A 27521-nucleotide genomic window follows, 5' to 3' on the forward strand; every position below is an offset into this window, starting at 1 on the left:
ATGCGATTCTCCCCTTCTCAAGCATTCCCAATGGATTATTAACGCCACCATCTGATCCCATTTCTCTTGCCCATTAATATGGGCAGCTTTGTGTGGAACAGGAGAGATAACGCTGACCCAGAATCCGGCATCATTGTTCAGAGGTATGCATTTGATTATCAGTGGTCTTCTATCAAAAACTCAGCATGCAGCTCATTTGCTTTCAATAGAAGATTGGTATTTGTTAAGATCTCATTGTCCTAAATGTCCCCTTGTCTTCCTGTCCACCATTATTATCAAAATTGTCTCATAGGAAAAAAAAGTTCCTAAAAAGTTCTACTTGCTACATGTTACTAATATGTTCACGCAGATCATTTCCATGCAGTGAAAGTGAGCATTGTTCTTTTCGGACAAAATGAAGATAACTACAACGGTAGAAAAGAGCAGCATGAACATTCTCAAAAATGTTTCCTTTCGAGTTCCACAGAAGAAGAAAAAGGAAGACATACAGGTTTGAGCATTTCGTTTTTGGGTGAACTATTCTTTCAAGTATTTAGGACTCCATATTTCCCGTAGCATTGGAGGTGATTGGGTTAAGGGCGGTAGTACAATGGTTAACTGGATCTGTTGGCCCTGTAATCAGTCTTGGCTTGCGTTTAAAATCCTGGCAGTGACAGCATGAGGAATGCCCTACTGTTACCACAGTGACTATTGTCTCAGGAGGTTTTGAAGAACCACTTGTGTGTGTTCCAGAATCCTTTGCTCCTCTAGTCTCAGGCTCTCCACCACACACAGTTGTTCAAGGCGAGACAGGTTTGCACCCTGTTTGAGCTGCGATAGCTGTAAAAAATGGAAAGACTTGGGCTGTAAGTGGTTTCATATCTTTAATTAGACACAGGCAGCATTGAGAATGAATGGATTATAATTAGACTCACCCTCTCTAGTGCTTTGACATTGCCGTCAGTGAGGTTATTGCAAAGCTTCAGGGCAGACTGAATGCACCACTCTTCCCTATCCTGGCTCACTGCTGCCCCCAAGAGGACACTCTTCCAACTACTACTGCAGACAACAGCATTTGAATGTATTCAAATAATTGTCATGAAATAAAATGTATGCAAGTAAAAGCAATGACAATGACAAGACTGAGGCATGTATTTTGCATTATCACACACACACACACACACACATACACACACACACACACACACAGTCAAATGTCCACTCATATAACTTCTCACTATTGCTCAGGTGTCAAGGACAGCAGTCTCAGTGCAGTCATCAGTCGCCAGGAAGGGCCATCCATCCCAAATGTCAAGTTTCTGAAGAGAGAGAACATATGGGAAATTAATTTTCTGTTCTATAAATTTACTGTTTTGTAAGAACTGCCCACTGTCATAATGAACACATAATGACAACAGAATTGTTTAGAACTGCAAAATGTCCCCAAGATCATGAGTTTGAAATTAACACTCTTCAAGAACTGCAACATTACACAGTTATACAACAAACTGTAAGAGCAATAATGTGGCCTTTTTATGCTGTATTCCTTGCAAGCTATTCAAAAAAATGTTTATTAAGAGAATGGCAACGGTTAGTTGTCTCGACAAGCAAGACAGCTGGACACGAAGCACGATAAATATTGAACCTCTAGTGAATCACCCGTTATAAAAACAACAGAACAGAGCATCTGCTTGCAAAAAGAGAATGTGACACATCGAAATAAAATGAGAATCATCAACATTAGATTGGCTTTTCAGAGATGGCGAGAACTGAGGGATTTGAATTGTTGTAAAAGCGACGAGATGCCATTTTTATTACTCGATGGGTGAGTAAGGTATTTTATTGAACAGATAAATATGTAACTCTCTAATAGAGTTCATTGTAAAGCATTATATTTGTGAACGGTCATTTAATTATAATGTTGTAGCGCTGTGCTTGAATTTATTTTCAAGGAAGTACCGTATCTATTAAAGTGTATAGCAACAGTAACGTCTTCAGAGTCAGCTTGAGATCCTTTCCACCTAAACTAGTTATATCGCTTAAGCCTAGTAGTAAATGTTTTAAGAGCAGTACGTTAACCATATTCATCCGCAGTCACGCAGAGCCGAAGCACAACCAAAACAATGTTCTTCTGCAAAACGCATTACGATTTGTTTTTAACTGCTAGAAGACCAAATGTTACATGTGAAGGGGACCTTTAAAATAAAGTGTGCTTAATCCCTTATGTGGGCAGTAATGTCAACTAGTGAAAAAGTTTGGTACTGCGCCCAAACATAAACTTACTGAAAGCTTATTTTTTTGAGATATCAACCTAAAATGTTAAACACAACTTGTTCAGATTTTTGGCTTTGATTTTTTTGTTGCATTTTTAGAGTCCACCAGGTTTTGAAAATATATATTTTAAATAAAATGTGAATAATTACATTTTTAACATTGTACATTTTCATAAACTGTACATAAACTTTTTTTCTGTTTAACTTTCTTAATTTATTTCACTTCTACAAAAATCTGCCAAATGTCTTTAAAAAAAGACCAATCTTATATTTATATTCCAAAACATTCTTGAATTACAACCATTTAAGTTCGGAATGTGTATCTTCATGTTGATGTATGAATCTCTTCATACCTAGAGATTGGCATGGTTTTATTTCAGTTAGCCTAACAGCTGGTTTGATTTGCATTGAGAGATGATCTTATGGAAAGTACTCCATGCCAATCTCTAGGTATGGTGAAGGATATGTGATGATGTGGGGATATTTTAATTCCAGAGGCCAAGGGAACTTTATCAGGATGCAGAGTATCCTGGATCCATATAGTAACTGGCCTTTAAAAATAAAAATCTGCCTGCCTCTATGGGAATTTAACATAGGGGTGTCCAAACTTATGCACCCTGTATTTTAAGGAAGAACATTTATTTATTTACGATACATTATTCATTCACAAAGAAAATTGGTGTCCTTAAAGGTTGGATTTTTCCTATTTTTTTTTATTAAGGCATTAAGTTCAATTTCCAAAAGATGATTTTTTATTCCTCTTTTTAGTCAACTTTAGCATGGGTGTCTAAACTTATGCATAGCACTGTGTATATATATAAAAAAAAAAAGGGGGGGGGGGGGGGGTGCCGCTTAAAGGGTTAATAGTTTTGTGGAAACCATGATACCCAAAAATGTCACATGATTGTTATTGACATAACTTACCTTAAAAAATTATTGTCCTTCAGGTAGAGTAGTTTTTGTGTTAGCGGTTTGTCTCTTTCATTTAGACACAACTTTAGAGTTCCTATAAAAACAACAAATAGTGATTGATACAGGTTCAGAAAATGTAATATTTCAGTATGCGTGTTGCTTACCTAAATCAACATATACTACGCTGTGGGGGTTGACAGGAGCAACAAAGCCATACTCCAAAAGCAGTCTGTGATTATCATGAGGACCGTAATTGATGAATGCTTGCTGGAACTTCTTACAGCCTTGGACACTTTTAACCTCGTAGCAGTGAGTGTCTTTGTTAAAGCCAGCTTCAACCTGCACACCAGGGAAAGTCAATAATGCTCCTTACTTGTAGCCATGCAACTTTGTTTCGTAAGAAATTGCACTACCATTCAAAAGTTTGGGGTCAGTAAGATTTTTTAAAAAGTAAATGATACAGTATTAGCCTTGGTGAGCATAAGAGACTCGTTTCAAAAACATAAAATCTTACTGACCCCAAACTTTTGAACAGTAGTGTATTTCTGTTAGATGCTCTTACTTGGACATTAGGACAGTGGTTCAGCAGGTCAAGGTACGGAGCAAGTGCATAGACATCTTTCTCCCTGGAGAGATAGTTGCTCCGTTCGTGCTCCATGTACACCGTACGCGTGTTAACGCTACACCAAGCCCACCGCATTGCATCCTGGGTAAACAACTCCTCTGTGGGCCGATTAAAGAGTGGCTGGAGGGAGTTAAAAAACATCAGGGAAGAGCAGCAGAGTTCCTGAAACTGTTCTTTCTGCTCTGTAGCTTTTTTCTGGAGACTCATAGGCAAAAGGCCAATGGTGTCATCAGACAAGTACACAGGGCACGTGTAGGTCTTTGGGAGGATATTAATGTAGGGACTCCACTCTGATGCATCTCCACGATGTCTCTCAGCAATGAGGAAACAACACAGAGCCAGAAGAGGAGATATGGGAGGATGCCATCTACAGTTAGAAAGAAATTTTTTTTGGGTGCACATAAAATCTTACATGGTCCTCCTAAAAAGGGATTTGTTTTTTAAAATGTTTAAAATGTAATTAATGTTATAGAAATGGTTTTGGGATGAAATTACGATCAGTCCAAAAATACCTTTTTATATAGTCACCCATGTAACTCTTCAGAACTGCGCTGGATGTCAGTAAGCATTTCTCAGGTAAGGAAATCACCATGTCTTTGGCCTGAAAAGGTGACAAATATATTTTCAATGTGGTTTCAGATATTTGAATCCAATTATTAACATTTCTTATTATTATTATCAATGTTGAAAACAGTTTTTACTGCTTAAAATTTTGTGGGAACTGGAATACATGTTTCTTTCCAGATTCTTTGATGAATATATTAATTTATTTCAAACAGAAATCTTTTGTAATGTCGTTATAATTAATGTTATAATGTTCATTTTTTAACTGTGCTTAGCCAAAACTTTTGAATGGTAGTATTTCATGGTTTAAAAAAAATATGAAGCAGCACAACAGTGATAAAAATAAGAAATGGTTAATGAGCACCATATTAGCAGACTGAATACTGGAGTAAAGGTTGCTGAAAATTCTACCAGAGGAGTAAATTACATTTTAAAATACATTACAACAGAAAAGATAGGCATTTTAAATTGTAGTAATAATAATAATCATATTTTTGTTAAAATAAATGCATCCTTGTTGAGCATAAGTAAAAAACAAAACTTTTTTTTTTAACTTTTGACCTGCAGTATATAAAAGTACCTTGATAGTCTGAGTTGCCATAAGCCCTCTTCCAGTGTCTGAGGAAAATATATATAAGTTATCATAATCACTACATAAGTGTGAAAACTATCTGCAGCGGTTAACGTTACTTGCCATGGAAGTTGACAGGGATGAGAGACTGTGAGGTGAATCCTCTTTCTTTCAGCCATCTCCTTAAAAGAACAAACTGTGCTTCGTGAGTCAGAGTAACTAGGACCAAAATACATACAAAAAATGTATTCAAGCATTATACACATTGTACTACAAAGTTACAATATATCAGCGTAGAAACAGGATACCTTTGGAGACATGTGACTCGTGTTGTTTCCGTCTTTTTTTCCTCGCTCTTCTCCCAGCACGGCACCCAGATTTATTCATCTTAAAGTTTCCACATAACAGCGCTACATGAAGCTTGTATCGGGTGTAATGTCATTCTAAACCTCGGTTAGAAACAAAACACACATCCACATGGTCAAAAACCATCAAAACACAGCCGGATCACGTGCGTAGGTCTTCGTTACGTCATTGTCTTAGTTTGAACCAATCGGAGTACGGTATGTATGCAAAAAAAAAATTAATTATTGACTTAAAAAAAAATAATTGAAAGTGCTCATAATCATCGCTCTGTCGGCAAGTAAAACTTTATGCACATGACATAAATATCAAAGATATCAAAACTGCGATGCTTATGAAAGCGTATTCCTTCGCGCATGCGCAGTAAGCAGCGACACACTAAAAACAGGCAAAACAAAACTGGACGGACTAGTCTAGAACAGCAGGTACGTGTTTTGTTGTAACAAGTGCATTCAAATTCGTTATTTTATTAATTGGGCTGTTGTTTCTGTTATGCAACAGGATATGCAGTTATTTTCAGTTTATTTTCCATTGCAGACACATTACAGCAATGAGCAACAGCAAAGTAGCTCTGGTCACTGGTGCAAATAAAGGCATCGGGTTCGCAATCGTGCGGGCAATGTGCAAACAGTACGTCGGGGACGTGTACCTGACAGCCCGAGATGCTGGTCTTGGAGCCGCAGCGGTGGACAGTCTGAAGAAGGAGGGGCTGACTCCTCTTTTCCATCAGCTGGACATCAATGACCCCAACAGCATCCGCACCGCACGGGACTTCTTCAGAGAGAAGTACGGGGGCCTGGACGTGCTCGTCAACAACGCTGGGATCGCCTTCAAAAGTAACTAAAGACAATTGTTAAGAGTACCTGGATGGAAACGTACTTGACTAAAACTATACCTTGCAGTGAAAATTACTTCTTTACAAGTTACAAGTCACCAAATCCAATATAAGACTTGAGTAAAAGTCTTAGGCCTGGTTTCACAGACAGGGCTTAGATTAAGCCAGGATTAGACTTTAGTTCAATTAAAACATTTAAGTAGCTTTTATAAACATGCCTTAGAAAAAACATTACTGGTGTGCATCTTGAGACAAAACAATGGCACTGACATATTTCAGCTCAAGTTGTTTTCGGTTAAAACAGCTCAAACGTGCATTTTAGTCTGGGACTAGCTTAAGCCTTGTCTGTGAAACTGGGGGTCAATTGGATTTTAATGTAGGCTCAATGATGCACTAGTCTTCAACACAAGAAACAGTTGATCTGTGAGGAGAGCAATCACATGTTTATTTTCTGAAATCAAAATAAAACGCAACACCTCAATATAGCAATAAATCAAGGTTGACAGCCTAACAGCCTCTTAAACATAGACATTCAAGTCTCAGTTAAGCTCAAGGGCTCAAAAAGAGCATAAGTAAACCAATATCCTTCAAAAAGTTTGCTTCAATATAACAGATAAATAAAATAATGTTAATTAAAAGCCACGTCCTCATCTCATATATGAGACACTGCGATTCACAATGATCAGGTAATGCACTCAACCTTCATGTAATGTTGCCTCCTTGACAAGTTTGACTGAGCAAAACACACAAGATATATTACATTTTTTGTAGCAGAAATAAACTCAAAAAAAGTTGGGCGTAATGCAAAATGTAAGGAGTAATTGCGTTTCTTTTCACAAATGTATTGGAGTAAAGAGTACATATACTTATTAAAAAATGAAGTCAAGTAGAGAGTAAAAGTTACTAATATCTTTGTCGCATAAAAGTCAGTCACCAAGTTTTATACCTTTGATGAAGTAAAAATTAAAAATGTAAAATGTCTTAGTTTAAAATGACAAGACCACCAGAGGGTTAAAAATGTTTCCACAATTTCACCTTTTGTGTTATGTGTAAAGAAACCAATGTTTGATTTCTTCATGGCAGTGGCGGACACAACTCCCTTTGCGAGCCAAGCAGATGTGACACTGAAGACCAATTTCTTTGCTACTAGAGATATGTGCAATGTGTTCTTGCCCATTATCAAACCAGGAGGTAAGTCATACATCAGTTATGCCTTGCAAAATCTGCTTGTCAGGTGGATTTTCTTTTCTCCTCTCTTCCTTCAAATGCTTTTATTTGCTTCTAGGTCGGCTAGTGAATGTCTCCAGCGGAATGGGCTCGGTGGCTTTAAGCCGCTGCAGTCCAGACCTCCAGGCCCGTTTCCGAAGCGATGACATCACAGAGGAAGAACTGGTTGGGCTGATGGAGCGATTCGTTCGTGACGCTCAGGAAGGGGTTCATTCAGAAAAAGGCTGGCCCAGCACTGCGTATGGGGTCTCCAAAACCGGTCTCACCACCCTGACTAGAATCCAAGCCCGAAATCTGATGAAAGAAAGGCCTGGAGATGAGATCCTATGCAATGCCTGCTGTCCAGGATGGGTCAGGACTGACATGGCTGGACCAAATGCGACCAAATCTCCAGATGAGGGCGCCATCACTCCAGTGTACTTGGCATTGCTGCCTGCAGGGGCCAAAGAGCCTCATGGGCAGTTTGTTTCAGAGAAGAAAGTGCAGCCCTGGTGAGAGCAAGAAAGAGAGAACAGGTTGTGTTTGTTTGTGTTGAAAAGATGGAGTCAAGTTCAGACACGTTCAGACTAACCTCTCAAGTTTCAGACAGTCTAGTTCTAGGAAGTTTTGGACTGAACCAAGACATCAGGTACTCAAAAAATACACAAAGTTACTATGTGCATTGTGTAATTTCTGATTATTGTAAATAAAACACAAAAAGCTTTAACATTTTATTAAAGCTCTACTGAATAGACAAAAAGACTACCCAAAACCATTTAAAGTAAAATTTTGTTACAATACAATGCATGGCTGCAAACACATGAAAATGCATCATTATCATCTTTAACTTTGTTAAAATGAACAGACCAAAATGTTGTGCTCAAAGATTCATATTGCAGGATTTATGTAAGATCAATAGTTTAGATTAGAATATCAGCTTCTGTATGTTAAATATTTAATGGTGCAAAATGCAAATACAATTTCAACTACATCAATCAATCCTAAATTAAAAATTCATTTTACTCAGTGGATTGTAACTTGTCATTTTTTTTATATTAAAATGGATGAATGTTGTACATATAAATTATAATTTCATGAATCTGGGAAACTTTGCATTATCCATGATCTTTCTCACCCAGTTGAGGTGAAAAATGTTTCCATGGAAAAAAGTTTACTTTAGTTTATTTATATCAGGACAATGTGCAGTTACATTAAAAAGAGGGCTGCACCAGATTTAGCACTATGCTAATTTCCATCTGTAGTCCTACACAATTAAAATTAAATAACAGAATTAAAAATTACATAACAGGTAAGAAACTATAAGAAACAAATAAGGTATTCAGGAAATTATATAACAAAGACAGTTAATACATTATAAAAAAGCAGTTTACTAATAAAGTACAATATATAAAATGCTAATTACCAATTTGTGTACAGAGTTAGCCATGTTGTGTAGTAAATTTCGAGATGCCGAATTAGCCACCTGTACTGGTTTGGTACTGGTTTGGAAGAGAATATCCAGAGGTGGACAAAGTGCACAACAAAGTAAAGATTTTTACTTAAGTAAAAGTACAGAAGTACTCGTTTTTAAAAGTACTAAAGTATCAGAAGTAAAAAGTAAATGTCAATGCATTGTTTTATTATTGTTGCATTGTAATACTTACAGTACCTTATGCCTCTGAATCTATGCCTGCCTACCCTCATATCAATATCAAATTTATTTCTAGAACACAGTTCCAGTAGTAGGATTGAATGTGAGATTGCATAGTGCACTCAATAACGTCCACAATGGTTTAGGTAGGACACCCAAATGGCAGTTCCCTCAAATAGTGCCTATTTAAATTTGTTCCGCACTCCCCAACCCTTTCTCACATGTATTATATTATTATTAATATAGCCGAATGTTCATTAAAGATGTTCTTATTTACATATTTTCTGTCAGACATCGGAATGAGTATGATATGGTGATTTACAGGGCTATGTCCAAAATCGCCCCTAATACCCTTAGGGCAATACTCCTTCAAGTGGACTGATGTAGGGAATAGTGAAGGAGGGTTTAGGGGACGATTTCGAACACAGGAGTCAAAAAAGTAGCAAGATTTGTCGCTAATAGCTTTTTGTGTGTGTAAATCGGCAACAGATGCTCCCGTTTTGATTGAATACTATTTCGTGAAAAGTGAATTGTGTTGCAGATGCTAATGACCCAGATGTACATGCCAGACAGATCTGGACAGATTTGACACGCATCAGAGGACTAGACTGTCTCTCAGACTGCACAAGGTGCTCAGGTACAAAGCACAACAGTCCAGTCACTTAAGCTAATTTATTATTCATTTTAAGTACAGCAAGTGAAAAGTGTGTGAAATGGACTTGTAATTACTGGTTGCTATAATTGCAAGAGAATCAAGAACTCTTAAGTCACTTAATTCAAAGGATTCACAGTGGTCTTATGTCATTAGCACTAAAAGCCTATAACATTAAACCAACACGGAGCATTAGGGCCCAAAGCCAGAACAATTAACAACACCTAATTGGCTTCTTGTAATTACTATACTTATCTTGCCTAGAGTTGCGAATGAATGCAGCTGTAAACTTTTGACCAGGTGATCTATTAAGTATTGATCAGTCTCTTATGCTCATCAAGGCTGCGTTTAATTGATCAAAAAATACAGTAAAAACAGTCATTTTGTGAAATGTTTTACAATTTAAAGTAACTTTTCTATTTGAATGTATTTTAAAATGTAATTTATTCCTGTGATAGCAAAGCTGAATGTTCAGCATCATTACCATCACATGATCCTTCAGAAACCATTCGGATTTGGTGCTGTTGAAAACAGTGGTCACTGTGATTTTGCAAAGCAAGACAAGTTAAGTGGTAAGTGGTCAGTCAACATATTTTGTTGTTCCTGGAACAACAGTCCTGTCCAAAAATGTAGTCCTAACCCTATCCCTACCCCTAAACCTAACTCTACCCATAACGTATCCCTAAAATCAGAGGGAAATGAGAGGTGATGTAGAAGCACCTAACCCTGGTTGTAAGCCTAAACTTGACATAAACCTTAAACTTGTCTCTCAAATCTGATTGGTTGACTGGAGTGTTGTTCAAAAGTTTAAAACACAATTTATTTGAAATTTTGAACATTTGTGTATATATAATGCATATTAACACATTTTCCTGATGTTTACTCATGTTACATGTTTCCCCTCCTTCAACTCCTGTCCCAGTCTTCCCCCGAGGCCATCGGAGCTCAGCGAGTCTTGGTGCCCATGATCACGTTTAGATGCGATGGACGTAACCAGTACTCTTCTTCAGCGTTGCTTTCAATTTTATCAGTGCAAAGATTCCATTTTTATTTTATCTTTGTTGTTACACTTGATTTCGATGGTCCACTTTAGACATTCTACTAACAAAAAGTAATTTTGCAACTACATGTCAACTAGCAGTCATTAGAGTATTAGTAGACTGTCTGCTTAATATCTGCTCACTCTTTATTTTGATGCTCCCCAACACACATTCTACTGACTAGTAACTTTGCAACTATCTTTGTCATCTTATTCTGCTAACTTGAACCCTAACACCAAACCTATAACCTAACAGACTACTAATACTCTAATGAGAGTTTGTTGACATGGAGTTGCAAAGTTACTTTATGTCTAAAATGGACAATCGAAATAAAGTGTAACCCAATTTGTATGTTATATGCATGCATTTCCTAAGCTTTGACATACACTGAATTCCTGACACTTGATCTCACCAACGTGGAGGATGGAGCCAGTCTGAGAGTGATCTTCACACAGCTCAGAGAGAGAGAGCTGTTCGCAGAGCCCCACGCCATCAGCGCTGCTGGACAGACAGGAACACGCATCATCACCCGGAAAATTCACACGTAAGCTCCGCCCCTCTTGATACATGCGTAAAGGGTGTGTTCAGATCTGATGTACACTATCATTCAAAAGTTTAGGTCAATATGAGTTGAAAATTTTTTTTTTAATACTTTTATTCAGCAAGGACACATTAAATCAACCAGAAGTGACAGTGAAGACTTTTATAAGGATACAACAGATTTTGACTTTAAATAAATGCTGTTCATTTGAACTTTCTTTTGAAGTATCCTGAAATATTGCCTCATGGTTTTCATTAAAAATCCAGCAGCACAACTGTTTTCAACATTGATAATAATAATAAGCGCGCCAAATCGTCATATTAGAATGATTTCTGAAAGATCATTCATATGACACTGACGACTGGAGTAATGGAGCTGAAAATTCAATATATTTTTAAATATATTTTTAAAAATATTTCACAATATTCCTGCATTTACTGTATTTTTGATCAAATAAATGCAGCCTTGGTGAGCATTAGAGACTTCTTTCAAAAACATTTTTAAAAATCCTACCGACCTCGAACTTTTGAACACTAATGTATAAATTGTGTGTTTTTCAGGACCACAATTGGCGACACTGAATTTGACTTTGACACAGATAAATATGACATTCTGATCAGGGCGAGCAACAGTGAGAGGAGCAACAGTGGTCTCGCCATGACTCCAGAAAGTGAATATTCGTTACGGGTGAGCATAGCTCACAAACAATAATGTGGAAAGCAATTATATAAATAGTAAGAACTCTAAAGAGGTAAATATGTCAATTGGAAGGGAGGTGTTGAAAAAAAGATGGTTTAGTTGGTTTAAGTGCGTGATTGATTCTTTATGTTTCTGTAATGTAGGCATACTGTAGCATCTTATATCTGAAGCCTCTCATGCAAATCATTATTCGAGGGTAAAGAAGAGTGATATCCAAGAGTCTGGCTCATATTGCGCAGTACAACTACAGGCCGTCATTCCTTGTATCTTTACAAAATAGATTGTTTTTTGGAGTGCACACGTATAACATCATCACCTTCTCCGCATTGCTTAACTCAGTGTTCGGAACAAGAGTGTACGCATCACCGTCGGATACAACACCAAAAGCAAAGAGCATTATGGGATTATGATGTATCATGAGAACAGGCTGATAAAGCCGTACGTGAAAGTGAGCTGCCAATGTAAGGTAACCAGAAATTATTGCATGTTTCTTCTGCTTCCTTTACCCATCAATTCAATACTAAAAGCTGAGGTTTGCTTTTATAACAAGGCCGAAAGAAAAGGTGTGGGAGTTATTGGTGTTATAGAGTGCAATTTCCTTCAGCCCACTCACAACAAACAAGACTTTGATGACACCGATAAATACAGGTGCGCTGAACAAACGCTGTTTATCACTCTGCCGGCATTTACCCCAAATGATGCCCTTGGGCTACTTTGATGGAAAGGCACTATTTTATACAGGAAGATCATGCACAACCTCAGTGTAAAGCTGGAGGAGTACAGGAACGAAAAACGAAAGAAAGAGGAACCAAAGTGCACAGTAGCAATAGAAGATGTGTTGTGAGTAATAACCTGTCAGTAACACACAAAAAAATTCTAGCTAATTTAAAGGAATAGAATAGTTATAAAACCCAAATATAAAACCTCTGTCATTATTTACTCAACCGTATGTTGTTCCAAACCTCAATAACTGACTTTCTTCGGTGGAACACAAAAGCGGTGTTGTCACTGTTTAAGTCCCTGTTAAAGTGGACTGCTACTGTTAAAGTGAGAAAATCAAGTTTTTAATGTTGTTTATATGTCTATGTGGTGTTTTTAATATGCTTTAAGACAAACCTGAACTCTATGAAGTTCTGGATAGATATTATGATATATGATAGACGATATCTAAATATCTTGAAGGTGTTAAAGCAAACAAATAAAATATAATTTGTCCCAGATGCCAATGCTAATTGATTATTCATCAAAAAGCAATATCAGAATCTTGTCTTCTCCACCAGGAGCATTAACAACCGGTCAGGCACCCAGACATCCACCAGCCTCTGTTTTGTCTGGTAAAGATGCAATGCCGGTATGCCACATAAAAGCCATACTAAAATAGCTTTGAATCGCCTTACCACTTAGTTTGAAGAGGCTCTGATGTGGCTTTTGGTTGTGTTAATGACATGCCTCATTAGGCCCCTCACACTTAGGCTTTTCTTGACAATCAGTGCGTTTTCATCTCGTTTTCTCTCAGCTGAAAAATACAACATTTGAGCGTGTGATAGTGTTTTCTGCCGTGGTGATATCTGTGTGAACGAACCACACAACAAACTTGAGTGTTATACATCTTTACAATGTATTTACTGTAAAGTATCAAGTTACATTTTAGGACAAGTTACTAAAACAATGTACTCTACCATACATTTTAAAATATAATTTGTTTCTATGATGGCTGAGAGCTTCATTGTCAGCAGCCATTACTCCAGTCTTTAGTGTTACACGATTCATCAAAAATTATTCTTAAATGAACACAATTCTCTTTAAAAAAAAATCTTACTAACCCAAAACATTTAGTTTAACATGTTTTAAATGTATTTAAAGGTAGAGAGTAGAGACTCAATTGTCCTTCCCAAAATGGCACATTTACTTTCCTTGAAGGAATAGTCCTCATTTGCTCACCATGTCACAGAGACATTTTTCTAAATATCTTCTTTTGAGTTCCATAGAAGAAAAAATTTGGAACGACATGAAGGTGAGTAAATAATAACAGCATTTTCTTCTTTTTTTGGTCAACTTTAACTAGAGGTCCCCCTTTGCCCCTCATTAACCTGACCGCTGCCGCCAGGTCTCTAAGAAGGTAGGGATAATACAACTGGTGATATACATACTTTATTTTACTGTACATGCACTTACATGTAATTATAGCATCCTTACCTAACAAAGTAGTGGGTAATATAAGGTAACTGCATGAGTTAAAGGGATAGTTCACCCAAAAATTTAAATTCTGTCATCATTTACTCATCCACAGGTTGTTCCAAATCCAAATATATTTTAAAGAATGTCTGTAACCAGACAGACAGTTGATGGTAATGCATAGCTTTAGCTAATAGCTAATGCAACCGTTTGGTTATCAACATTCTTCAAAATATCATCTTTTGTGTTCAACAGAAGAAAGAAACTGATTGGGAACAACTTGGGGGTGAGTAAATGATGACAAAAGTTAAATTTTTGGGTGAACTATCCCTTTAAGGTTAGGTTTACAGGGTTAGTACCTAGTTACTACCGAGTTATTGTAATTCCTATACGAAGTACATCGTATGTACATGCGGAACAGGACTGTAAAATAAAGTACCCATATTTATATTGTAAACATGTTTCATTTAACTCTTTTTTATATTTACAGAGGCAAACAGATGTTTTTTACCATAGAAAAACACACGCCATCCTCTCTTGTCCCCCCTCTCACCGGACCACAAGATCTCTCGTCGCAGACTCATGCTTTGAATAAGGAGAGAAAGATTCTCGCTCTATCTGACATACTCACAACCCAAGCTGAGAGCGCAATGATGGACGGATTTGAGTCGTATCAGGGGCCCGCTGCTGCAGAAGAGACATGTGAAAGAGATGCATCATCTGGGACAGGGAGGGGATACACAGATCAGCTGCGGAGGACATAATTGAATTGCCCTTGAAAAATGAGAAGAAAGGGGTGGTGCAACCCGAAGGTCAATGTTGGTGATGCAGAAGAAGAGGAGGAGGAAGAGGAATGGAACTTGACAGAGGTGCAACAGTGGCGATAATGGAGCTGATGCATGAGACAGCGGAGGAGAGACGTGTGCCGACAGGTGCTTAGAGAGCACAGCGCCGCACTGGTGGATGAAAGGAGCCAGCTCATCAGCTGGGTAAGAGGCAGAGCGGATTGATTTGATTAGTAAGATGTTTCTTGCCGCTGAACTTTATTATTATAAGTTATGGTAACACTTTACACAGGTCTCATTTGTTATCATTGCATTAGTTAACATGAACGCATGAATGTAATGTACATGAATGTAAAAAAAAAAAAAATCACCTATTTCAATTAAAAAAACTTTCAGTTGCTGCCTTAGTCATTTCAAATTACATTAAACTGAATAACTGGAAAATGTTATCTAATATATAACTCATATAAAGGTTTGATTTGTTTAAAATAATTTCATGAGGTAATGTAAAAACATAATGTTGCCATGACAAATTTATATAATTTTTTGCAATGAGCAATATAGAATTACATTATTCATTAACTTTTAATTATTTTAGTTCATAAAATACAATTGTTCATTGTTGATTCATGTTAGTTCACAGTAAAACATACTTTTTATTTTAAAAATGTATTAGTAAATGTATTCGTTTTTTTCAGTTTTTTAAGTTTAACTTTTTCATCTAATATTTATATTTTATGTTATTTCCACTTTATTTCAAATAACGAAACAACAAGTGAATAGCTTTAGTTTTACTTATAACAATGCTTGAGGACATAAACGACTGTTTACAAGGATACTTGCAAAGACGGGGATTTTGTCACATAAAGTGTGTGTGTTATCTATACTAACCCTAACCCTACCATTCAAGCCCAATCCGGCGCCACAAACAGCTTAGTTCAAGTCTAACACGCAGTCTCTATGACAGCGCATGCATATTGCATATAGTGCAATGAGTCCTCTTTCACTGCTTATTGAGCTTGAACGGTTTAAAAAAGCACTTGTTTTTAAACCACAAGACTTAACTCATTCAAATGTTAAAGGGTTAGTTCACCCAAAAATGAAAATAATGTCATTAATGACTCACCCTCATGTCGTTCTAAGCCCGTAAGACCTCCGTTCATCTTCGGAACACAGTTTAAGATATTTTAGATTTAGTCCGAGAGATTTCTGTCCCTCCATTGAAGCTGTATACAGTATACTGTCCGTGTCCATAAAGGTAATATAAACATCATCAAAGTAGTCCATGTGACATCAGTGGGTTAGTTAGAAGTTTTTGAAGCATCGAAAATACTTTTTGGTCCAAAAATAACACAAAATAAGACTTTATTCAGCATTTTATTCTCTCCCGGGTCTGTTGTCAATCTGCGTTCAGGACTCCGCAGTGGCGCTGCTGACGTAAGATGCTGATGACGTGTTATCTGGTGCGCCCGAGCTTCGTTTACAGTCTGAGGGAGACGCACGCTATATTCAAGCTATTCTACATTGTTTGCGTGGATATCATTTTTTTAATGGTGCGTAAATGTGCATGTCGCGGATGAGACACTTTTACAGCGTGCGTTTCCCTCAGTCTATAAATGAAGCTCGGGCGCACCAGATAACACGTCATCAGCGTCTTACGCCATCAGCGTAACTGTGAAGGATTGACAACAGACCCGGGAGAGAATACACAATGCTGAATAAAGTCTTATTTTGTGTTATTTTTGGACCAAAAAGTATTTTCGATGCTTCAAAAACTTCTAACTAACCCACTGATGTCACATGGACTACTTTGATGATGTTTATATTACCTTTATGGACACGGACAGTATACTGTATATACAGCTTCAATGGAGGGACAGAAATCTCTCGGACTAAATCTAAAATATCTTAAACTGTGTTCCGAAGATGAACGGAGGTCTTACGGGCTTAGAACGACATGAGTCATTAATGACATTATTTTCATTTTTGGGTGAACTAACCCCTTTCGTGATGGCGCAGCACAGATACGTCACATGAGCGTAACTGCGATAGAGACGTTAGTCCGACATTTCAAAAGCAACCTCACAGAACACCATAGCAACACCCACAACAGCCTAGCATTGTGGCAGTGACTTTCTGCACACTAATATTGTCTCCTGGAACTACACAAGTCTAGTTATGCATGTTTCCCCTAAATGTATTGAGTTTTCTATGTGCTGTGTCTAGCTGGAGAGGATGGAGGAGGAGAAGACCAGCCTTTCTGCCCCATGTGATCAGCCGAAGTGTCAACTGTCAGAGAACAGAGCAAGAGAGGCAAGGAAGAGAAAGACGACAGCTCCAGACTGAGGACACTGCGTCTAAACCTGAGCCGTCTGCTGGTGTCTTTCTCTTCATCTGAGCATGTGGACTGCAGCAGTGATGTCATACGGTTCTGGAACACACATCACATAAAACAGTTTCTCTGAGTTTCAGAATGTCTGTCAGATTGGATTCTAAAGATTTGTATATACACCTAGATTTACTTGTGTTGGCGTAAAATGTGATTATTGTTGTAACTGGGTGAAATCTACAATTTCTCATATACTTCGTATACTACTGTTATGTATTTACATATTAGATACATTTATGTCGGAGGAGTGTTGGAGGAGACTAAAGCCCATTTCTGGCATATAAAATAAACAAGCATACTTTGCTAAATCTTAATTATGACATAAAAAGTTGAAATTGTGAGATAAATTCAGAATTAAGACAGACTAATTCAAATAAGTGGTAAAAAGTCATAGAAATATAAAGTGATAGACATAGAAAGTAAAAATGTCTGCTTTATATCTTATAATTTTGACTAAAATCCCATAATTATGACTTGGTATGTCATATGATTTACCAAAGCATGATTTTTTTCTTATGTGGTGGAAATGGGCTTCTAGATCACTAGAAGAAAATTGATTGGGGTAAATAAATTTGACAGCTTTTAAGAGCCTTTCTGAAGAAGGCTTCACCTGTTTGTTTTTGTGTGTGTGTTTTTTACTAGCATTAGCTGGGCTAGCTTAAAAAAGTTGACAAATGTAACATAGTTTTTCAGTGTTGTATAAGGTAAAGAAACCGAATTTATTAAATGTTTTGGACATTTCTGTTTCCCCCATAAAGTACATTGGAGTACTCTTCTCTCACACACACACACACACACACACACACACACACACACACACACACACACACACACACACACACACACACACACACACACACACACACACACACACGCACACACACACACACACGCACACACACACACTAATCTACTTTTAAAGACATCCTCTAATAAATGCATAAAAAGGGCACTCTGTGACCTCAGCAGTGACCTATCGTCTTACATCCATTTGCACTGAAAATAAAACCTATAGATGTGACCTGATCATTAAAAGGCCTTTTTTATTATTACCATCACAGTCTGCCCGGGAGAGACTGACATAAAACATTAATGAATACCCCTATGAATTAAAGGTCATAAGTTGATGGCCTTCTCGATCAGGCCCATTTATTTTGAATGATTTTTGAAGAAAGAAATTAACACTTTTATTCAGCAAAGATGCATACAATTAAAGACATTTATAATGTAACAAAATATGTTTTAATAAATGCTGTTCTTTTTAAAATTCAGCTTTGAGATCACAGGAATAAATGACTATTTAACTTTGCTGTATTTTTAAACAAACAAATGCAGCCTTGCTGAGCATAAGAGACTTCTTTGAAAAACATTAAAAATCATACCGACCTCAAACTTTTGAACAAGTGTACATACAGATTTTTTTTCTGAATATTAATACAACGCGATAACCAGGCAAGATCACCCCAGCAGATGTCAATTCTTCAGACGCTTTACCTACTAGCTGATGGAAAGGGTGAATTTCATGCAACACCTGTCAGTGTTATAAATGGACGACTCTTGGGAAGCGCACATGACTGTCTTATTGCAACCAGGCTCATTAAATGCCTAAGGTTACCAACATATTACAGTGGCCCAGCCAGGGCATAACACGAGTCAGATGTAATGTCTTGGAGAGCGGTGGCATGGCTGTGTCATAGCCTGGTAATACTGTGATTTAAAGGGGTCACTGGATGCAAAATTCATGGTGTTTGCATGTAAATGTGTTTTTGCAGTGTGTGGACACAACCACCATACAATGAAAAAAAATCCATTCACTCCTCAAAAAGCCTAAACCGTCTCTATAATCAAGCCGTTTGGATTTTCTGAGCAATATGATGTCATATTGCTCATGCTCCGCCCACGACCGCTAACAGACTGTCCCTTATTAGCATATTTTCCGTATTAGCATATTTCCCTTATTAGCATATTTCCGGCCTCAGCCGTTTGTCCGCCAAGGCAGCACTTTACGTGTCTTGTGTCGACACCCCACGGAAGAGAGGTGTGGGGTGAGCAGTTGCTAATGATCATTTAAAGAGACATGCACCGAAACGGGTCGATGTAAACAGAGCTGTTTTTGAGGAGGTAAAAGGGTGTTGTTTTACACAACCATTGAGGAATTTTAACCAAAGTATGTCACCCTAAAGAATCATGCCAACTTGTGGAAAATGAGCATCCGATGACCCCTTTAAAGGACTAGTTCACCCAAAAGTCGCCATTAAATTGCCCTCATATTGTTTCCAAACTGTATGACTTTCCTCCTGTAGACACAGATGATTTTTTTTTTAAACTAGCCACTATTTATAAATATAATGAAAGTGAATAATTTATAGGGCTCCAAAATGAAAAAGAACCATAGTCCATATAATTAGTCCAAATGATTCATGCAATACTACTATATATTCTGAAGCCAACCAACAAAATTCATCAAAAATCTTGCCATACACTCTTGAAAATAAAGGTTCCAAAAGAGGGTTTTTGCAGCGATGCAATAAAGAACCATTTTTGGTTCCCCAAAGAACCTTTTACGGAACACCATTTCACTGAAAGAACCCTTTTTTCACTATAAAGAATGTGGAACGGGAAGGTTCTGGATGTTAATGTTTCTTCATGGAACCATTGATGCCCTTAAAGAACTGTTATGGTTCAAGGTTCTTCGATGACCATTGGTTCAGCATAGATCTTTTTTTTTCATTAAGAACTTTAATTCCCTCACTGTATTTGGCTGTATGATTCTCTCCAAATTAAAAAGCATCTAAAAGTAACAGGTTCTGCAGAACAGCATATTGGTTTCTTTGTTCCATTGATGCTTGGAAATTCCTAGAAAGTAAAAGGTTCTTTAAGTTCTAATTGGAACTTTCATGTAACCAATTGGAACCTGGTCTTAATAACCACACTGGGATGATCTGGAATGTTTTGACATTATAAACATTTTTCACTTTACTTTTTATTTTTATTTCATGCAGAATGTTTGGTGGAGGTCAATATGAAATAGACTTGGGAATTGAGAAATAAAAAGACACCCAACCCAAATCTTGAAGTCACCAGGTCCAAAGGTCAGCCATTTTTCTATACTTGCAAAATTAGAAAGGTCCATTTATTACAAGTTTACTATTGTAATATGTAATATCCCAAGGGTTATGTGATTTTCTTTAATCTATACCCCCTCTGAATATTGTATGTTGAACGACTTATGGCCCACACGCTGAGTCAGATCCGGGTCTCAAATTGTATTTTAATGGAGTCACATTAGTGGAGTTATTCCAGATTACAGTTTATCAGAAAGCTCAAATTCACTCTTCACATCAGTCCATCTCAACTTGTATAGGCCTGTGAGAGTTGTATATATAAAGGGTGGTGTTGTGAATGCGTTGCGTTGGCAGTTTTTGGTGATTTCTTGTCATCATCTCTTTTCTGGAAACCTTTCCATAGGGCTGCTATTTAACTTTATTTGTATCCAAGATAATCTAACACAGTTGAGCTATTTTCGTGCATTAATTCATTCAAGTGTGCCCTTTTAAAAGATAGGAAGTAAACCGGTCCCCGAGGAAGCAAGATTGCATTGACCTGGTAATATATGCTTGTTTTGCTTGTGCTTTTGTTAGTTAAAAATAGAGATGCAAACACTTTCCACCCATCAACAGTTGCAAGCAATTGCGTCTTTTACGTTTATTGCATCTAACTGCAGGTGTTGTAAAATGTGGAAAATATTAGTACCGGTACACTGTAAAAAAAGAAAAAAATGTTTTAACTATTAAGTCATTCTACTTAAGTCTATTCTACTCTATTGTTTGTAATTATTTGTAAAATTCACTGTAAAAAAAAATTGCTGCCTTAACGTTTTAAGTACAATCAACTTGGATGTTTAAGTCATTTCAACTTAAATTACATTAGACACTTAAAAAATGAGTTGAATCTTGTATAACTTATATAAAAAAAGTTGAATATTGCTTAACCTATTTTGACGAGTTAAAGCAACGTAAAAAACACATGTTGTCATAACTTATTGATAATATATTGTTTTTACAATTTAGCAGTTTTTGAATGTATTTTAGTAAAGAGTCTGGACCAAATGCATTTCCCCAAGTGTCCACAAGGGGACGCTCAGTCTTCAGTACTGCTTTTACACAGTTTTATCCTATATGAATCAAAAAGCTCAACACTATGCTTGTTCTATCTGGAAAATATAAGCAAACATCGAATAATTTACACTTTGGTTGCTATTATTATTATAACCAACAAAAAAAGCACTGGAACAAGAATCAGTGTGCAGTTATTAAATAATTTATTCTGGTGATAGTCAGAGCTGATGATAGGACAGTATCCTTTCTTTCCAAAGCTGAGCCTCCTTTTCCTCCTCCTGTAGATGCCATAATGTGATTACACTTCTGTAGTCTTTATATAATGTTTAAATAACAGATATGTAGCGTTTGGGAATGTTCTTATGCTTTTCCTGCTCCCCTTAAGCAGTAGCAGCATCACTGGGGAGTGAGAACGGGATTGAATTCCTGGCTGTGCGGTCACGTCACAGCGCTGAAGTCGTAATGAGGACACGACGGGCCAGCCACATGCCTTCCGTCTCATATCTGTCTGTCACTACTAACACCACTAGAGTCGAGGGGTATAGGAGAGAGCGACTGAGAGGGTGGAAGTGAGCTGAGAGAAGATATGGTGAGACATTAGAGAAGAAGAATAGGGTGAATTAGGGAGGCCGGGGCTAGTTGTCACACGTTATCTTTCAGTGGGCACACAACTTAAAGTCTTGTTTTTAGAAAAAAAAAGCTATTCAATATTTCCACCATTTCTGCCCAGTATAATTTTTTTTACTGTTATTAAAAAAAAATGGTCAAGGGTGACAACATGCCCTAATAGCAAGATGTGATGTCATTTGTTTGACAATATGTTTATTTCAGGTCAATATGATTTTTTTTTTTAAATAAAGAAATGAATGGTTTTATTCAGCAAGAACGTATTGAATTGATCAAATGTAACTGTACAGACTTACATTGTTACAAAAAATTATCTATTGCAAATCATTGATAATAATAATACATGTTTCTTGAGCAGCAAATCAGCATTTTTGAATGATTTATGAAGGATCATGTGACTCTTCAGCTTTGGCCATCACAGGAATAAATCACAGTTTAAAATATACTCAAATATTTTATTTGTAATAATATTTAAATATATTACTATGTATTTTGATCAAATAAATGCAGCCATGTGAGCATTAGAGACTTCTTTCAACAACATTTAAAAATGTTAACAATCCCACTATTTTGTACAGGGTTTAATAGGTTTAATTTTATCTGACAGATGTTCTATTTAAATATTGTACAAAAAAACGTGTGCAATTATGCCGAGATAACTAGCCCCATTATCCCATTTCTGACACCACAAGTGGTGAAAACTAGAAACTTTGTCCTCTGAGGCCGTATTATAGAAACATCCTTTCTTATCTGATCAGTTACCATGGCGATGTGAGTTAGGAGTCAGATCTTGACTAAAGATAGGAAGTTACTGTAATACAGGCCCTGATCTGCAGTAATTCTCTGGCGGCAGTTCAGGACGAGAGCCATTATTACCTCATCCAGCCAGGATTCACCTTAATAGATGGAAAATGTGTGATGGTAAAAGTTGCTCTTTGATGCAAGATTTCTGCCATTTCTGTCAAAAGAAGGTCGAGCTGGTCTAATATTTGAACATAAATGGTCATTACATCATCTCTTATCAAGGATACAACGAAAGGAAATATCTTCATCTTTTGAAATATCTAAAATATATGAAAGCAGGTTTTGAGGATGGAGAAAAGAGGATGAGCACTAAAGCAATTACAATTCATATTTTTATAATTTCTTGTCTTTCTGCATTTACTTGAGATTGAAGATGTTGAGATAATTGACATTGCCTTTCCCCCTCTTGTTTTAAGCACAAACTTTGATGAATTAAGTTTAGATTTATCCTTAAAACAATAAAAATGGCCAGCTTAATTCAAGATTTTTTGCATAAAGGTAAGTCTTAATTTCTTGTGCAGGTTTACCTATTAAGTACATGTATCGTTTTAAAGCGTGTTTTAATATTATAATGGGAAATAAGAAAGTAAAAATGTTTTTGCACTGTAAGGAGCCAAAGAATATCTAAATGTATTTTTGATGTACTGTTCAAAAGTTATTTTTTTAAAATGTTTTTGAAAGAACTCTCTTATGCTTTACCAAGGCTGCATTCATTTGACAGAAATACAGTAAAAATGTGAAATATTATTACAATTATTTTTTACCATTTGAATATATGTTAACATCTAATTTATTCCTGTGATGGTAAAGCTGAATTTTCAGCATCATTACTCCAGTCTTCAGTGTCACATGATCCTTCAGAAATAATTCTGATATGCTGATTTTCTGCTCCAGAAACATTTCTTATTATTATTATCAATGTTGAAAACAGTTGTGCTGCTTAATATTTGTGAGGAAACCATTTTTCTTCAGGATTCTTTAGTTTAAAAACAACATTTGTAACATTATGTCTTTACTGTCACACAATTGAATGCATCCCTAATAGATAAATGTATTAATTTCTTTAAAAAAGAACCCAAACATTTGAACGCTGTTGTATTCAAACATTCTTGCCTTGTATTTCCTTGAAGCAGTGCACGTTCCTTCTCAAGGTTCCTGTGATATGCGTAGACATATGTCATGGCATTGCCCCCCTTGACTTCAGAATGAAACGCTGTGTTATGGAGGCGCGCTGGAGAACGCCTGCTGATGCATCTGCCATCCCATGTGTGTTCCTCACCCAGAGCCGTCCAGTGTCTGATGCATTTCTCCTTCAGGCTGTGGCATGTTAGCGATCATCCCAGCCAGCATGAGGTCTCGCAGCGACGTCTGGACACTGTCCAAATGTGCAGTGGCCTGTAATGCAGTGGAATGCGATTGGATACAATTGCCTCGATTGTCTGAATGACAGCTAGAAACTGCCTCATTTTGAGCTCATTCCATCCAGTAAATCAGATTTGCCATGAACACTGTTGTTAACTGGCCCGTTTGGTTTCATTTATAACACATTAACGCTAAGATTAACATAATGTGGGTGTTAGAAACTGACTTGTTTATAGGAGAACATTTCTAATTGCATTCATTGACTGAAAAATATACATTTTTCAATGTTTTTGAAAGAAGTCTTTTATGCTCAGAGTCACCAAGGCTGCATTTATGTGAACAAAAATACAGTAAATAATGTGAAATATTATAACAATTTCAAAGAAGTGATTTCTATTTTAATATATTTTAAAATGTAATTTATTCATGTGATTCAAAGTTGAATTTTCAGCATCATTACTCCAGTCTTCAGTGTCACATGATTCTTCAGAAATTATTCTAATATGCTGATTTGTAGCTCAAGAAACATTTATCATTATCAATGTTGAAAACAGTTTTTTTATATAGGCCTACAATAATAATCCCAATATTTGTTGTGGAAACTGTGATACATATTTTTTTGATACAGTGTTACAGTCTTTACTGTCACTTTTAATCAATTCTTGTCATCCAGTTGCTGAAAAAAAAACGTACTGACCCAAACATTTAAACAAGTGTAGGATTGACTGAAAGAATAAAGCTCAATTTGAACTGACTCAAGATCAGTTTCAAAGCATTTGTTTGGTGTAGAATAATTTAGAAGTGTAATAGTGAAACAGATGTTACACAGGATAGAAGTGTGGCTCAAAACCAAAAAAACAGTTTGCTTTTCATAAACAACATTAATTGCTTTGACTGTAGCGCCGTTTACGGGAGCAGCTGAGATTGTTGAAATCATAAACACAGTCATTACAAACCTCCAAGGTTTCTTTTAATAGCCTGGTCCTTTGTGATAATCTACAGTGTACTTTTTCCACATACCAAGCTATAAATCCACCACCATTCATTGATGCTGGGAATACTATCATAGGGGTGGTAGGATTTTTTTGACGGTTGTTTTAAAGGTAACGTTACACCCACAAAGGGTTGTTTTTTTTCACATTTACAGGAATTTATTAACTAACGACTTTGAGAAAATATGTACAATGTGGCATTTTCAACATGGCATGCAAAGGAAGGTAGATGCGAGACTGAGACCCTCCCCCAGTGGCCTGGAATAGTTCAGCTCAATCACAGAAAGCTCAATTCTCAATGGAAGCCCGTCCCGAGGCTCCGCCCCCTCCTGTCTCCACACCAGCAACCAGCCGTTAACTCTTCGTGTGCACGCTGCTAAAAAACCTTCCTCAGTATTTATTTTCTTGTTTTCTACTCTCTCAGGGGAAAAAAAGGTACAACATCTGTCACTGGGTCAATACCCTTTCAAAAAGTACATCTTTGTACCTAAAGAGTGTATATTAACATCTACATATTGATACCAAAAGTACATTAATAGCTAAATGGTAGCCTACATTATAACTTTTTTAAAGGGTAACGTTACCACAGTGACGGCTTCAGATGCTAAATTACAAAATGATTAAGTCTTATTTTCTCAAAAAATTATGAAAATTAAGTGAGTTTCTTTTCTTGGCAAGAATTCAAAAAATAACATCTATTCTATTTTCTGAGTAAAAAACGTTATATGCGGTTACGTTAATGCGAGCTATAACGCACGTGTTTTCCCGCTTGTCTTTTATGTGTTTGTTAGAGGTTGAATTCATATCAAATCCTGCCATATTACTTCCGGATAGAATGTCTACTTCATAAATTGTAGGAACATTATGGAAATATATGGTTCAGATCCCTCAGACCAAATGGAAGTATTTTTATAAGGTCGAGTTCACATTGTTGTAGCTAATTACCGTAACGATTATGAACTGTAAAAAAAAGCTTCACATGCGTGCAGAACTTGTAATAACAACGTGTAAACTGGTAATTTTCTGAGAACTTCGACTTACCACCTGACCACTGCAGATTTAAGGTGTGTTGGGTTTGAAGTGCCGCTGTGCAGCAGACGCAGATCGATCGGTGTAGGACATCAAATGTATTAAGCTTTATTTACGGTAATTGTGACATGGCGTGAACGCAGAAAAAGTCACCAATAGAGGCTGGATATCATCTAGTAGAAAAGTTTGTTAGTGCGCCCAAACAAAATCGAACTGAAAGCTTTTTTAATTATTTTTAGGCTATAATTTGGAACACAAAATGTTCAGATTTTTGGCTTTGAATTTCTTGCAGTTTTCGAGTCAAACAGGTTTTGTCAAATATATATTTGACATAAAATATAAAAATATACCCTTTTATATTTAAAGTTTTCATAAACTTAAACTTCTATAACTTTTTTAAAATTTCACTTTCATAATTGTTTTCACATCTACAATTATCTGCCACGTGACCAACTTGGTGCTGCCTCAGTAGCCCCCTTTTATAATGTAAATATGATTTAATGTATTTGTTTTTGTTGAACCTTTAATATAATGGTTCGGTGGTAAAAACTATGGTCAAACTGCGAGGAAGGCTGTTTGCGTCTTTGTGTCCATCTGCTTACAATTGCTTCTGATTGACACATCTGTCTACTTCCCAGCTATTACCCCCTCCTCTTCCATGCTTATTTTCCTTCCCTCATTTCTCTTCACTCTTTCACGTCCTTTACTACAGTGATTCCCAACCTGGGATAAGTGTACCCAGGGGATATATAAGTAGATTCCAGTGGGCAAGATTTTCATTTTGCTTTGTTTAAGGGATAGTTCTCTCAAAAATGAAAATTCTGTCAACATTTACGCAACATGATGTAGTTTCCAAACCTGTGTGACTATTTCTTCTGCAGAACACAAAAGAAGACAACCAAATAACACTGGAGCCCATTAAACAACACTAAGGCATATCCACAAAAGAAGGAAACAGGCTTGGAACGACTTGAGGGTGAGTAAATGATGACAGAGTTTTCAGTTCCTTTTTAAGGAATTATTTTGAGTATGAGATTTAAATAAATATTTTGTGGTTGACACTTCCAGCGTAATATATGGGCCACTTTAATGCATTTTTTTATTTTTTATTTAGAGGGATACTTCAGGATTAAGTTTTGTATCAGTAGAAAACCTGTAGTATTTTCAAATTACCATGCTCCCCTCCTGCATATCCCCCTGAGACAAGAGATTTATGTATTTTTTTGTCTGTAAAAAATCCTCAGATTTTGCGTCATCTGAGGCTTTTTTGGCCAGAGGCTAGAGACTACAGCCAGTAGAAGGCGCTAGATCCGCATGTTTTCAATTCGA

At 36.7% G+C, this 27521-nt stretch overlaps 4 protein-coding genes across 8 annotated transcripts in view; 3 read left to right on the forward strand and 1 right to left on the reverse strand.

Moving 5' to 3' along the window:
• Window positions 1-226: 226 nt before the first annotated feature.
• On the reverse strand, window positions 227-5465 carry setd4 (SET domain containing 4). 4 transcript variants are annotated; one of them, XM_079616644.1, is made up of 10 exons: window positions 5233-5465; window positions 5048-5143; window positions 4934-4971; window positions 4302-4390; window positions 3727-4156; window positions 3329-3503; window positions 3177-3258; window positions 1218-1298; window positions 915-1038; window positions 227-819 (listed from the first exon to the last, which is right to left on the reverse strand). In XM_079616644.1, exons 1-10 carry the CDS (start codon window positions 5309-5311, stop codon window positions 688-690), a joined length of 1326 nt encoding a protein of 441 aa, XP_079472770.1. In that variant the 5' UTR covers window positions 5312-5465; the 3' UTR covers window positions 227-687. The 4 variants fall into 4 exon arrangements, with proteins under 4 accessions (XP_079472770.1, XP_079472771.1, XP_079472772.1 ...); XM_079616645.1 differs by having other exon boundaries at window positions 915-1035; window positions 5233-5372; XM_079616646.1 differs by having other exon boundaries at window positions 5048-5106; window positions 5233-5362.
• On the forward strand, window positions 5464-8598 carry cbr1 (carbonyl reductase 1). Of its 2 annotated transcripts, none has more exons than XM_079616654.1 (4): window positions 5464-5712; window positions 5825-6123; window positions 7206-7313; window positions 7408-8598. In XM_079616654.1, exons 2-4 carry the CDS (start codon window positions 5838-5840, stop codon window positions 7842-7844), a joined length of 831 nt encoding a protein of 276 aa, XP_079472780.1. In that variant the 5' UTR covers window positions 5464-5712; window positions 5825-5837; the 3' UTR covers window positions 7845-8598. The 2 variants fall into 2 exon arrangements, with proteins under 2 accessions (XP_079472780.1, XP_079472781.1); XM_079616655.1 differs by having other exon boundaries at window positions 5671-5706; window positions 5822-6123; window positions 7408-8409.
• A 1925-nt stretch (window positions 8599-10523) lies between these two features.
• Window positions 10524-15210, forward strand: morc3b (MORC family CW-type zinc finger 3b; the record flags this gene model as incomplete). The annotated part of the gene is made up of 4 exons (XM_079616175.1): window positions 10524-10620; window positions 11047-11215; window positions 11773-11899; window positions 14577-15210. 4 exons carry the CDS (start codon window positions 10524-10526, stop codon window positions 14679-14681), a joined length of 498 nt encoding a protein of 165 aa, XP_079472301.1. The 3' UTR covers window positions 14682-15210.
• Window positions 15211-25512: 10302 nt separating this feature from the next.
• The window catches only part of bcl9 (BCL9 transcription coactivator), a 111805-nt gene continuing 109796 nt past the window's right edge, over window positions 25513-27521 (forward strand). The window contains exons 1-2 of the mRNA XM_079616657.1: window positions 25513-25598; window positions 27074-27168. The gene's annotated coding sequence lies outside the window, so the exon portion shown is untranslated. The remainder of the gene's footprint in view (window positions 25599-27073; window positions 27169-27521) is intronic.

This window comes from Phoxinus phoxinus (genome assembly GCF_949152265.1).
Source record: "Phoxinus phoxinus genome assembly, chromosome: 6".
NCBI lineage: Eukaryota > Metazoa > Chordata > Actinopteri > Cypriniformes > Leuciscidae > Phoxinus > Phoxinus phoxinus.

Excerpts from the sequence above, each read along its gene's own strand:
- setd4 (XM_079616644.1), bottom strand. The coding sequence starts at position 5,311 with ATGAATAAATCTGGGTGCCGTGCTGGGAGAAGAGCGAGGAAAAAAAGA. Across the intron at positions 5,144-5,232 it reads CGAGTCACATGTCTCCAAAG|TTACTCTGACTCACGAAGCA; the intron begins GTATCCTGTTTC and ends TTTTGGTCCTAG. Across the intron at positions 3,504-3,726 it reads ACCACTGTCCTAATGTCCAA|GTTGAAGCTGGCTTTAACAA; the intron begins GTAAGAGCATCT and ends CCTGGTGTGCAG.
- cbr1 (XM_079616654.1), top strand. The coding sequence starts at position 5,838 with ATGAGCAACAGCAAAGTAGCTCTGGTCACTGGTGCAAATAAAGGCATC. Across the intron at positions 6,124-7,205 it reads CGCTGGGATCGCCTTCAAAA|TGGCGGACACAACTCCCTTT; the intron begins GTAACTAAAGAC and ends TCTTCATGGCAG. Across the intron at positions 7,314-7,407 it reads GCCCATTATCAAACCAGGAG|GTCGGCTAGTGAATGTCTCC; the intron begins GTAAGTCATACA and ends ATTTGCTTCTAG.